The sequence below is a fragment of the Petaurus breviceps genome, unplaced genomic scaffold, assembly GCF_028583685.1.
Source record: "Petaurus breviceps papuanus isolate PSGF00001 unplaced genomic scaffold, PetGlider_PUasm1.0 140, whole genome shotgun sequence".
Taxonomy (NCBI): Eukaryota; Metazoa; Chordata; class Mammalia; order Diprotodontia; family Petauridae; genus Petaurus; species Petaurus breviceps.
In genome coordinates, this window is record NW_027185698.1 from 49,648,742 (window position 1) to 49,662,802 (window position 14,061).

At 38.3% G+C, this 14,061-nt stretch overlaps 1 protein-coding gene across 4 annotated transcripts in view; it reads left to right on the top strand.

Annotated features, from left to right (window-relative positions):
• Nucleotides 1–14,061, top strand: part of GAK (cyclin G associated kinase) — a 133,003-nt gene that overhangs the window by 14,089 nt on the left and 104,853 nt on the right. For 3 of the 4 annotated variants that reach the window (XM_069072528.1, XM_069072534.1, XM_069072542.1), the window contains exons 2-5: nt 1,860–1,921; nt 3,334–3,393; nt 5,245–5,359; nt 13,704–13,846. In XM_069072528.1, the coding sequence (XP_068928629.1) occupies nt 1,860–1,921; nt 3,334–3,393; nt 5,245–5,359; nt 13,704–13,846 (380 nt within the window). Of the gene's footprint in view, nt 1–1,859; nt 1,922–3,333; nt 3,394–5,244; nt 5,360–13,703; nt 13,847–14,061 lie in introns of those variants that run through there. The other variant, XM_069072550.1, reaches the window with a different exon arrangement.

The following is a 14,061-nucleotide window of genomic DNA, read 5'->3' on the forward strand; positions in this document are numbered from 1 at the left end:
TATTGCCCAAATGGATGATCTTTTCTTCCTCCTCATCCTGCTCTACCACTTTGCTGCATTTGACAGTTTTGAACATTCTCTCTTTCTGGACCCCTTTCTTATTCTCTCCTGGTTCTCGTAGCCCTCTCCTTGGCTCCTTTGCTTCCTTATCCAGATCCTGCCCCACTAAGCTGTGGATGTTGCCCCAGGTTCTGTTCCAGGTGGTGTTTGCTTTCTGTCTGTTTTTCTTTGTCTCTCTCTGTTTCTGTCTCAGCTGTTCTGCTCCCAGTTTAACTGCCTTTTCTGTGCAGATGACTCCCAGATTTATATAGCCAGCTTTTGGCTTTCCTTTGAGCCTCAGTCCCACATCACCAAGTGTCCATTGGACATTTCAGGCTGGATCTCCCTGAGATATCTCAAACTCAATATGTTTTCGGTTAAGGTGTCACCATCCTTCCAGTCTCCTGGTTTGTAATTTTGTTATCATCATGGAATCCTCATTCTTCTTCCTCCCTCTGCACATCTAGGCAGTTGTCAGATCTTGCCATTTCTGCCTCCACAATTTCTCTTCCATCCATTCCATTCTCTCTACTCACATAGCCACCACCTCAGTTTAATCAGTTAGTAAGCACTTAGTATGTGCCTGGCATTGTACAGAGAATGAAACCGTGTGTACTCACAAGAGCCTCATGTTATAATGGGGGAGACAAGAAGTACATAGATAAAAACAGCATAGAGGTAAAGTGAGTAAATGTCATTAGACACAAATCAGGTAACAAAAGGAAGCTGGCACAGCAGGAAAGTCTTCCTGAGCTGAGGTGCTCATTAGAGAAGCCAGGAAAGGATCGGGAGAAAGAGACCTGAAGGGAGGAGGTTTGGAATAGGGAATCACTTAGGGACAAATGAACAGACCAAGCTTTGCATCGGGGAAGTTGGATGATGGGAATGTACTTGGTGATCCACTATCAGTAAAGACTGCCTTTGCTTAACAGCAGGGCTAAAATGCCTTTTTAGCCAATCAACAAATTCTTATTAAATGTCATTTTGCTGGAAACATTTTATAAGCTATAAAAAGAAATTTTTATGAATTTCATTGCAAAATGAGAATTGGGAAAAATAGTAAAGCAAATGTTCACAAGTGATTTGTAGCAACCATTGCATCTGTATAGAGCATCTGATATCTTATTATTATTGAGGAAGAGGAAGGATCCTCGCAGAGCCAAAGGTTCAGATTTTTACTGAATTTTAATTTTTGTATTTTTTTTCTTTTTTTTCCAGGGTTGGGGTTTAGCTGTGTCTCTTCCCAAATTTCCTATTGGTTTCTGTGTCAGTCAGGTAGCATTTATTAAGTTTGGGCTATATGCCAGGCACTTTGCTAAACACTGAATGCAAAGAAAGGCAAAAAACCCTGCTTTTGGGGAGCTCATGGTCTAACGGGGAAAACAATATGCAACCAGCTATGTACAAACAGGCTAGAGACATGATAAATTGGGGAGATCTCAGAGGAGATTTTGGAGGACATGACTCCACTCTCCAATCAGGACAGAGGGTAATGAGCTATCATATATATCTACTCTCATTTCTCATACATTATGTGTATTTATAAACTACAGATGTGGTCCTAGCAGCTTCTACAAAATGGTTTTCTTTAAATTTCCTGTGTGGCAGGCGCCTGAAATACTTCATAAAACTTCACTGTGTTGGTGGTTTCCCTTGCTACTAGGGCAGTTTCATTTTGTTAGCAGGTTCATCCATAAGTTGCAGAGCTGTGGCTGAATAAAAACTCAGTCTTTACTGATATTTTAGGTAGTAAAACTTTACCAACTGAGTAAGTAACTTGAAAACATAGATCTAACTTCACTTCTGTTCTAATTTTCCAGGTGGGTTTGCTTTTGTATATGAAGCTCAAGATCTTGGAAGTGGTAAAGATTATGCTTTAAAGGTAACAGTTATTTGGAAAGTTAAACGTTGAATTGAAAACTATTTTGGAATATTTACAAGTATTTCTCCAAATGAAAGAAGTTCCAAATTAGAAATAAGAAAGTATCTGATATTTGTCTTTTCCCTTCTTCCTGATGTGTCCAACACTTGAATTTCCCTTTTTGTGACTGCCAGCAGGTGTACTCTGAAAGCTAGTCATTTCTAAAGCATACTTGGGGCAGGTGTGTCATGGCATTGGGGAAAGATCTTTGACCAGCTTACTCAGTGGTTATTGGAGCCAGGCTTCATGTTCTTTGCCTTCCTTGGTTTTAATTTGACACTAAAAGGAAATTGGTAGTTCCTCACTAATAGAGTCTTGTTCTTCTAAAAGGCCTCAATAGACATAGGACAGGAGAGTGGAAAGAGTCTGTGCCTAGAAGCTGGGAAGCTCAGTTTTTAGCTCTAACTAGTTTTGGGATTTGAGGCAAATCACTTATTCCCACTCTGAGCTGTAGTTTCTCTAACTGTAAGAAGAAAGAGCTGGACTAGTTGATTTCTAAGGTACTCCTAGCTTTAGTCTTAGAGTTTCTTGATATGCTATATACTACCCAAGCATTTTCTACTTTGGAAAGAATCTCCTTTTTGCTAGAGATCTGTGTGTTTTATGAATAACTGGATAAGGGAGCCAGCCCATTTTGTAATTTTTGTTTGGGCATCTGCAATTTAAATGTTGTTTAGTCATATCTGAGTCTTTTTGATCCCATTTGGGGTGTTCTTGGCAGTGTTACTGGACGGGTTTGCTGTTTCCTCCAACTGCTTTTGCAGGTGAGGAAACTGAGGCAAACAAGGGGACTCCATGGTTAAGTGATGTCAGGAAGATGCCTCTTTGTGAGTTCAAATCTGGCCTCAAGCTACTAGCTGTGTTACCTTGGGCAAATCATTTAACCCTGTTTGCCTCAGTTTCCTTGCTTGTAAAATGAGCTGGAGAAGGAAATGGCAAACTGCTCTAGTATCTCTGCCAAGAAAAACTCAAATGGGGTCATGAAGAGTTGGATACAACTGAAAAAAAAATAGACTGAACAACAACAAATTTAAATGAAGTCACTGAAAACACCTCTTTGTTGGTTTTGGTCCTTGTGTCCTTTGTATTATCGTAGCCAATACTTAAAGAGGTTCCTCTCTGTCCCTCACTTCCCCTCCCTCCCCACTATCCCTTAGTCTTCTCCTTGTTTCCCATAATTAGCAAAAGCTTGTTTTTCAAATATCCATTTGTGGCTAATTAGAACAAAAGGTATGTAATCTAAAAAGAGTTGAGTAAATCTTAAGGTAAATTATGTTTATTCCTTAATAAGATATCAGTTAAACATGTTACTTTCAAAGAAGAAATATCCATTTTTAATCTAGTCTTTCTTTTTGTATTATTTTATGGTACAGAGACTGCTGTCCAATGAAGAGGAAAAGAACAAAGCAATCATTCAAGAAGTTTGTTTTATGGTATCCTTTTTCTGAAGACTTTAAATGTAAAATCACTTTATATTTTAAGAGTCAGAAAACTTGAGTTAAATGACAAATTATAGACCAGACCAGGCCTACTTTTCATTGAGCAGCTCACTTTAAACTTGACCTCACTTGACCTGTAGACTGTAGTTCCATAGAAAGAGAGAATTTATCTTCCTTATATTGAAACTCAGATTCATGTTGAAATAGTTTTCAGCATTATAAAGTCTTTTTCTCAATTAAAAAAGATGGATTTTTTTTTTTTATTTTACTGATGTATGTATATAATTACTAGGCAGCTGTCATACTCTTGCTGCCCTCTTGGCACCTTTTTTGGATATTATAATGGTTAATACTTGCCAACTAAAACCAGGGTTGTAAGTACTTGTCTTTTCTTCTTCCTCCTGAAGATTAAGTACTGATGAGCCTCGAGGCTCTGTCAGAGAGTACCAAAGGCTTGGTTGCTTTCTCTTAGAGAAGCACTGCTCCAAACTAGCATTATGTGTGAGTTGTAGGAGGCAGCCCTCTAGGTGACTTCTGATAGAATACCATCCTTGGGTAGAGAGTGAAGTTGGGCAGCTCCCCCCAGCAAACCGTGTATGCCCCTCATGTCTCTTCTCTTCTTCAGAATTTGTTTTGTTGTGTAGTATGTGGCCTGATGTGCTTGCTCACCATTGCCTGTCTTGTCTGTCATCTTTTGTGGATTTCCTTATTTGCCAAAAATAGTCATTGCTCTTTCCTCCAAAGCAGTGCTGAAAGCTCTTTTTTTCTATGAAGTCTAACCTAACTAGCTAAGGTATTATTTCCTTTTTGTCTTCTTATCTCTAGTGCTGAGTACAGGGCCTTGCACACAATAGTAGGTGGAAAAGTGTTTAATATACTGGAAAAAGCCTTGAAGTTGCAGTCAGAGGAACTGTTCATATCCCTTCTCCATCACTTGCTTATCTTTTCTTTTTCTGGAAAATGAGAGGGTTGGACAGGATCACTCCTCAGGCTTCCCAGTGACTCTAAATCTATGATCCTGTGATTCTATGTTGCCAAATAAATGTTCATTTGAAAAAATGGACATTTTGGATGTGTCTGCACACGCAGCCTCAGTTTCCTGCTTTAAAAAATAAGGGGGTTGGATTGTCCCCTATGTCTGACCCTCATTCTCCAAACAAATATTTGATAAACACATACTTTGTGCAGAGCGCTTTACCCAGGGCTCTGAAAGAGTCATAAAATTTAGATAAGACACAGACTCCGGTCTAATGGAGCTTGCAGATGTTTAGGGGAAGCAGGAATAGTCATAGTTGATGCTGATGTCTAATAAGCAATGTGATGAGAGGCCCAAAGGCGGGAGAGATCACTGTTTACTTGGACAAAGGGAAGACTTTTATGGATAAGGCATTTGATCTGAGCTATGCATAATTTTGTGTATCAAGTCTTGGCTTTGGATTTAACTGTTGTGTGTGGACTGCAGTGTAAGTTACCTAACAACAATGCCTCTCTTCTTCATAGTGTCCTCGCCCGCTCTTTGGGGTCTGCTACAGTGCCTACTTGCATCTTGGGGCTATTTTAGCCCCAATAATAGTTAATAAAGTATGTATTTAGTTGAAGATGATGACCACAGATGTGTGAGTACTAATTTTTTTCCTCTCTTTTTGCTTTTACCTTTCTATGCCCTGGCCCTTCGCTTCCTGCTTCCTTTTCCTTACTTTTCTCTTTCTGTTAAAATGATGAAGTCATAGCATTCATGGGCACATCTGTGTTGAAGTATGTTTTTGCTTAAAAACTTTTTACTAGACTATGGGTACAGATTTGTAGAGATGCCTACATGTTTCCTCTTTAACAAATTGACTACAGAAAAAACTTTCTGGACATCCTAACATTGTCCAGTTCTGCTCTGCTGCATCAATAGGAAAAGAAGAATCAGATACTGGACAAGCTGAGTTTCTTCTGCTCACTGAACTCTGCAGAGGTAAGATTTTTCTTTAGGGTATCTGTGTTCGTGATATCTTTTTTTATGCAGTTGTAAAATGCATGTGGGCGTTTTCAGTGCCCAACAGCTCCTCTTACAAAATGCTTAACTATGAAAAGGCAACTCTGGTTTGAATTTAGACTCCCACTGTCTACCAGAAGAGATATTCTTTGCATGTAGTTATTACAAAGAGTATGGAAACATGACTTGTTTCAGAGTTAGTGAATTTGCTTCTTGGTTAATAAGAGAATCTACCCTGCCAAACCCCTTTTCTCTTCTCTTGTCTTCTCAGTATTCATTGTTTGTGTTCTGTGAAATGTTTCTGACAAATAATGATTTAAACATTTAATCAAATGTTTCTTGAGCACCTTTTGTGTGCCTAGGCAGCATACTGTTTATTAGGTGCTGTGGGGATGCAGAGGATGAAATATGTGACCCATAAAGCCTCTAGAATTGTTAGGTATTATGTTAAAGTATTGTGCCTGACCTTAGGGAGCTCATGGGCTGCACTGCAGAGGTAAAATAAACAGGGCTGTGTGAGTTATTAGCACTGTCCTAGAAACCCGAAGATCAATATTTGATGATTTGTCCCTAAGGAATGTGATCTATTAGGGTGGGGTGAGACAGAGATGTGAGTGTTTATAAAGTGATGATGATAGAGCACATTCTCTTGCTGACTTAAATGTGGACAAAAGTAAATGTGTTTAGAGGTGGCAGAGGTGGGGGGTGCTGGTGGTGGAGGGAAAGTGGCAGCCCAGGAGGAACTAGAATTCTCTTTCACACTTTTTTTTCCTTCTACCATCTTTGTCTTCATCTTTGTTTTCATCATTTTCATTCACAAGTCCCTCTGAAATCTTCCCCAAACACAAATTACTAAATTCAGTGGAAAGGTCATAGGAGAGCCTCTGGAAGGAACTCTAGGAATGGAGATCTGAATATATTTTCAGTATATATTTTGGCAATCTTTTCTTTTTTTTTTCTTTTTGGAGGGGGGAAGGCAGGGCAGTTGGGTTTAAGTGACTTGCCCAAGGTCACATAGCTAGTAAGTATTAAGTGTCTGAGGTTGGATTTGAACTCTGGTCTTCCTGACTCCAGGGCCAGTGCTCTATTCACTGGCTATCTTTTCAACCACATAACCTTCTCTTCTCTTTTTGTCCCATTCCATTAAAAAAAAATCCTTTGTGAAGCATTTTTCAATGCTCATTTTATCCTTGATTCTGATTCATTTTAATGAATGTTTATTAAACACCTACTATGTGCAAGAAATGCTGCTCAGAATGTTTTACACTACAAAAAGCTTCATAAGATTCTAAGTTTTAATTTTCTAGAATATCTGGAAGAAATGAAAATATATGTGAAAGAGTTCCTATTAACCTGGTATATATCCCTGTATAATAAAAACACAAGTCATCAGTTTATAAAATATAGGATTACCATATAATTTTTATTTTATTTATCCCCAAGTGTTTTGAGAAAGAAAAAAAGTAGGTATATATGAGGAGTAGACTGTTATGATTTGTCCCACTATTGTTTTTTTTTTTTTAAGGAATGGGAGTTAAGTAACTTGCTCAAGGTTACACGGCCAGGTGTTTCTGGGTGGGTGCTAAGTGTCTGAGTCCGGGATTCCATCTCCAGGTCATCCTGACGCTGGAGCCGGTGCTCTTACTCACTGAGCCACCTGGCCGCCCCTATTGTCCCAGTATTGTTGTTCTTGGCTAATGGTGAAGACACAGAATGCACATTACTAGTAAGGGAAAAAAATAAAATTTTAAAATGACTAGAAAAACAGTTATGTGAAAATCAGTAAGTTCTTACAATTTATAAAAGAACAGAAAGTGAACAGTTTTCAACTGTGAAGGATTCATGGTTAATCCTCTTAACAGGGAATTCACAGAATTTTATACTTAGAAGAGATATTAAATAACATCTAACCCAACTTCTACTTGAGTAGGAATACCCCTACAATATTATTGAAGAAGAAGACCTAGATGGTTGGCCTAGCTTGAAGTTAGAGAGGTTTTTTTCCATATACTGAAAGGCATGCTAAGAGTAAAAAGGACATTGTCTCAGGCCCCAGGAAGCGCTTGTCTACCTATGGTGAAAATTGTTCTCACGTTCCCAGATGGGCACATTTTTGAATGTGAGCTGTGGACACACAGATATTTTCCTATATCCAGTCCAGTAGGTGACAGTAGAACATCACTAGTAGCTTTTTTCAAAGTTTTCTTTTGTTTTTTTTTTCATCGCCATCTTTATTTTGAAATGTATCCCTTCCCTCTTCCCCTAGCTAGTAAGCCATCTCAAAGAGGAAAAAAGAAAGAAGAAAAAGCATTCCAGCAAAACCAACTAGCATATCAACCGAATTTGGCAATGTATGCAGTGTTCAGATCCAGATCCATAGTCCTTTGTCTGTGCCAAGAAGGGGGAGGGAGATGCAATTCTTCTAGTCTTCTGACCCAAGCTTTTTGGTCATTATAGTAACACAGCATTCAGATTCATTTTAGGAGGGGATTCTTTCCTTTTACAAATGCCTTTTAAATTGCAAACCTTTCTCTATATTTTGTATAATTTTTTTCTAATTGAATTTCTTTCATATTTCATTCTTGCTCTGTTTCGTAACCATTCTTGAGAATACTTCCTTTAACCCCTTGTAGAATCTCATCATGCTTCTTTTTCTGAAAGTTAGAAGGTCTTTTGCAATTTATCATATGTAGGAGGAAGTTGGTGCTCTGAGAAGGGAAGGGATTCCTTGTGGTCACATGGCTAGTTAGTACCAGATCTGAATCCCCTTCAGCTAGTGGAGTGCACTGCTATTGTGAGTGAGGTCACACAGGCTCTGATCGGGACAAGGAAAAACACACTCCAGAATCATTGGTGAGCACATTTGGGTTCAGTTTTCTGTGCTAATAGGAGAGATCTTTGACAGGAATTTTCTCAGGCCAAATGTAATTGATATAATTTGGTAAGACGTGATACATTATGTTTCTCAGTTTCTATAGAATTAGAATGATTTATATCAGTGCTTCTTAAAAAGGACTGATTATATTTATATTAATTTCCATCCAGCCGCTGTGGCTCTGACCTCTGTCTTAGAATAGTTTGTTTTCAAGTATAGTTTTAATTTACCCTTTTTCCTCCAGTGGGAGTTGTATTAGGGTTAGTTAACTCTTGATTGTTTGGTTGTTGTTGTTGTGTGTGTGTGTGTGTGTGTATGTTTATGTATGATAGTTGTTAGGAGAGTATAGGGCACAGAAGGTGCCAACCCTCTGGGAAGCCTGAGGAACATCATAGCTTGGAAATGTTTGAGAACTCCTGAAATTGCAAAAGCTCTCTAGAAAATATGCTTATGTACCAGATACCATTTTGTGATCCTCATATCCATCCCCCTAAAGGAGAACAGGGTCTAGAATATGGCAATGCCTTCTTTCGGCATTCCATGCTATCTGGTTCATTCTTCTCATGGTTAGATCTAGAATCCTGTTCAGAATAGTGTCACTTATTCTTATGTAAATTATCTATTTTTTTTTTATTATTTCATTTAGCAATTATGCAGTTACTGAACACTTAATAAATCCATTGCTCTGTGCTACGTACTTAGGACCAGTTTTGTGTATCCGAATTCTGTCTCTTGAATGCCATTGTGAATGGCATAAATCCAAGGGGAAAGCTTTTATCCCTTTGGCTCCTATAATTGCTGGTGGTATCTGAACCCAGTTCTTTTACTGCTTTACCCTAGTCAGACAGCTTGGATTCTTGTTCTTTGTTGCACCCTTTTGGCTGTTGTTGGCTTTTGTGAATGCCTTGAGCTTAAAAGAGTTTTTATTTGTCTTTTCCCTAAGTTACCTATGGAAATATCCATCTCTATGACCTCCCCCATTCCCAAATCATAGAATTGTTTGTCCCAAGCCTCAGGTAGTACTGTACTAGTTGGTATTTTGAAAAAAAGTTTTCTTTTGGCTTTTTATATTTTTTAATTTGAAATATATCCCTCCCTCATTTCAATGAGCCATACCTAAGTTTGATATCATCTTGCATGCTTGCTTACCTTTCTGCAAAGTGATGTGTTATGCATCTTTGTCATTCCTTTCCTTTACTTGGTTTTCTTTACTAGCCTATAGGAGTAATTGATGGCATTTGGAGGGAGAAATTAGATAAATCCAGAATAATAAGCTATAGTTCTGTACTTGTGTCCCAAAGAAATTGGGGTGGGCTTTTGTGAGTGAGGAGAAGAGGTACAGAACCAGGACTAATGCCTTCTTTATAGCTACATTATCTTGTAATGTGGTTATAAGGTAATTCACAAAATATTTTATGTTGTTAAACTTTGTCCAGAATTCAGAGCCCCCGAACTCAAAAGTGCCATGTCTTGGATGAGCCCTGCTCTTTAGAAGGGGTCCCAGGCACTAAGCTATAGATAAAGCTCAAAGCTTTGAATACTTTTTTAATAGCTAGGTAGTTGAATTATATTGATTCATCAAGTATTTTACAGCATTATAGTTTACTAGAATAAGCCCATGTCACTGTGGTTTGTTTACTGCAACAGTGCCTGTCTTGAGATACCTAAATGGTACTGGTCAGGGATGGCCCAGAAACGTAATGTTAAATCATTGTAGTCTAATAGAACATAGTTACTGTAGAAACAGGTTTTGTCTTCATCTGTGGCTCACCTGTGGCCCCACTCCCAACTTAGTAGTAGCCCCTGAAATTGGTGGAGTTTTTGGGAATGAGGAAAATGCATGCCTTATGTCCATTTTTATTCAGTTGTTTGTGAGGTCATGGAATAATTACAAATCATACTAATAAAAATACTGTGTTTTTGTCAGTTAATTTTTTAATATACAAATTAAAGATAATAGATCATAGGTTTTAGATTTGGAAGGGATCCTTTGAAGTCTCTAGTCCAACCTCATTTTAAGCATATTAAAACTGAGGTTCAGAGATGTTAAATGACATATAAGCATCAGAGCATGGGTTTGAGCCACCAGAGGATGATGGCATGTAAATTTATGGAAAGGGGGACAAGCATTTCACTTCTGAAATCTGATCTGGTGATGTGAAAGGCCTGTATAACTCTTTTCTGCCACTGTACAGTTGTTTCTGTCATGTCTGACTCTTTGTAACCCCATTTGGGGTTTTCTTGGTAAAGATAAACTAGAGTGGTTTGCCATTTCCTTCGCTAGGTCATTTTTATTGATGAGGAAACTGAGGCAAATATTATTATTAAGTGATTTGCCTATGGTTACACAGCTAGTAAGTGTCTGAGGATGGATTTGAACTCAAAAAAGAGGAGTCTTCCTGACTTTAGGCCCAGTACTCTATATACTCTGCCACCTGGCTGCTCTTTCCACCGTGGTGCTAATAATCACAGCTCATTTTTATAATGCCTTTTCTTATAACACTGTGAACTTGGTTGTGAAGGTGTTATATCTATTTTGAAGATGGGAAAAATGAGCCTTAGGAAGGGCTGAGTACTTTCCTCATATCGTTATTTGGCATTATAAATGGTGTTAGAACTATAGCCCTGTGACTCCTGTTCCCCACTATACTATGCTGTGTCTGTTGAACCTGTATCTTTAAGCTCAGGTATTTGTCTGGTCCAAATATACCATATATACCAAATATATCATAATGATATGTTTCTGTACGTTTTTGGATATCGAATCCATCCATTTCTCCCCACTCAGATGGTGGACACTGTCCTAATTGCTTCTTGCCTGGGATATTTTGGTAGCTTCCTAATTCAACTCTATGCCTCAAAGACTTTCCTTTCTCTCTTTTCCCTTCTATGAGGCAGCTGGCGGGGCACTGGCTAGAGTGCTGAGCTGAGAGGCAGGAACTTATGAGCTCAGATCCAGGCTCTGGCACTTACTAGCTGCATGATCATGGGCAAACCACTTCACCTCAGTTTCCTCATCTGTAAAATGGGGGTAATAACAGCACCTACCTCTCAGGGTTAAATGAGATAATATTTGTAAAGATTTTAGCATATTGCCTGGCATATATAAGTGCTCTTCCTTTTTCCCTACCACTGTCCTTCTCTTCCTTCTTCCTTCACTCTGTCCTCTCTGACTGACGACCTGAGTGATATTCTGAAATAAAACTTTGACCGTGTTACTCCTTTCCTCAATAAATCTAGTAACTCCTCTTTATCTCTAAGATACAAACTCCTTTGTTTGGCATTTAAGACCCTTCACAATCTTGCTTCATGCTATTTTTGCAGGCTTATTGCGTATTTCTTCCCTTCATGAACTCTATGGTTAAGCCAGCCTGGCCATTTTGGTGTTTCTTAAACCTGACATTGCATCTTCCATTTCCATTTCTTTGCATAAGCTGTTCTCTATGCCTGGAGTGGGCTCCCTTCTTACCTTTTTGCCTTAGAATTCCAAATTTCCTTCAAGGTTCCGCTAAATCATGAGGCCTTTCCTGATGACCTGAGCTATGAGTGGCTCCCTTTCCATCCCATTATGTTATGTTATATTATGTTGTATCTACTTATATGTATCTATGTTGTCTTCCTCAGTATAATGTAAGTTCCTTCAAGGCAGGGAATGCTTCACATTTGTTTTTATATCCTTGGCACATAGTAGATGCTTAATAAATGTTTGTTGTTTGGTCCTACAGAAGGCAGAATGAAGGACTAACTGAAGACCTTTCTTGAGCTGTTTCCTTCACTATTTCATCTGTTCCTACCACCTGATCTTTCTAATAACCAAAGTCATAAAAACAGCCCTTTTAAAACCAGTCATATCATTGAAAATGTTCAGAGGGACGTACGTAAAAGTGAAGTTAGACATTTACCTGACTATTAGACCCCCTAGAGTATGTTGGGGAGGAGAAAGGAAGGGAAAAGGAAAAGGAAGTGTGATATCAGCATTATTCTAGATCACTTCCCCCTTTTTTAAGAACTGTATTTTTTTTCGTTAGCCTAGAAAATAGCTAGTTATGTTTTCATAGAATTAAAGAACAGGACTAGGAGCAGTAGCACTTTTGGCTACAAAATACTTTCATTTATGTTACCTTGGTTGCTTCTCACACTAACCCTGTGAAGTAAGTGGTATAAGTAGTATTTTCTTCATTTTATAGATAGTAGCTTAAGATTCAGTGCAATTAAGTGACTTAATTGTAGCTTACAACTAGGAAGTGGTTGTACTGGGATTCAGGTTCAGGTCTTGGTGACTCTTCTCTTTCCACTAGACAGCACAGTGGTATCTCCTCAACTAGATTATAAACTGAACTTCTGGTACCAGCTGTATCTTCCCAAAGTGCCAAGCTTAGTAGGGTTTACACATGGCAGGGTCTCAGGAAGTTGCTTGCTTTTTATTTACCTAGGTCTATTGCACTAGAGAAGCAAAACTGATTTTGCTTTTGTAAGTACTCATGGGAGATCATTTTTAGCATTCTGAAAACTCCTGTAAGATACAGGATACATTTTTAGCCAGTTTGATTGTGGTGGTTTTTTAGTTCACTGATAGAATACTATTTTAATGAACCTTACAGTTGACAACCTTGTTGAAATTGAAACCCAGGATAGAACTGGAAAGGGTAGCGATCAGCTGGTTCTGCTGACACGTTTGTAGATGAGGAAGCTGAAGCTGAGAGATTGTGACTTGCCCATTGTTGTACACTAGACTGTAGGGCATTGATCTAATCTGTTACATAGATGGATTGCTATCATTACCTGAAGCTAGGTGTGGTTGTATGAACTTGCCTGAGGTTGCAGACATAGATCTAACATATCTTATATAGATATATCATATAGCTAGATAGATATCACTATATTGCTAGAGTGTGTAGTTGGGCTACATTAAAAAAAAATATTCAGAGGCAAATTCTGTCCTTCTGCATGTCCAGTGCTGCTCCACTTCCATGTCTTGCTTATGTTATTCTATATGCTCTTTTCCTTGTCTGTTTAAATGCTACCTGTGCTTTAAGAGTCAGCTTAAATATCTTTTTCACTGACTCCTGCAGGTATTGTTCTTTCCTTTTCACATGCCTCACATCACACTTGGTTGGTGACTCTAGTATATTTAAAGATGATTTTGTATTAGTTTTATATGTATGAATTTGTAGTACTCTCATGTACTAGATTGTGAGCTCCATGAGGGCAAGGACCATGTCTTGCTAAATCTTTGTGTTTCCCCCGGTGCAGTGCTTAGCATTGTTATTGCCTAGGTAGAAGGCACTTAATACATATTGAAGTTAAAAGTGGTGAGATATAGAACTTGTAGGGCTGTAAAATAAAAAGGGAGACAGTTATATATGACATCTTCATTTTCTAGTTAACAATTTATGGGATTCCCATTTGCATAGTGATGTAAATTAAATTGACTGTCTTTTATAATAGGGCAACTGGTGGAATTCTTAAGGAAAGTTGAATCCAAAGGCCCTCTCTCCTGTGACACGGTTTTGAAGATATTTTATCAGACATGCAGAGCAGTACAACATATGCATAAACAGAAGCCCCCTATAATCCATCGGGATCTCAAGGTACATACAGCATTTAAAAATCAGAGATGCTGAAGATTGTTATCAAGGGAGATTATTCTTTCTCTTTGGATTTTTGAAAAAAAAGTTAAATGTTTCTAGTGATGCTTTATTCATCTTCAAGGCATTGAGGAATGAAGGGTTGCATGGAAATAAATTTTCCAGATAACTGAAGCTTATGCTTTACAATTCTGAAATTAATTTGGTTTTTAGCCATT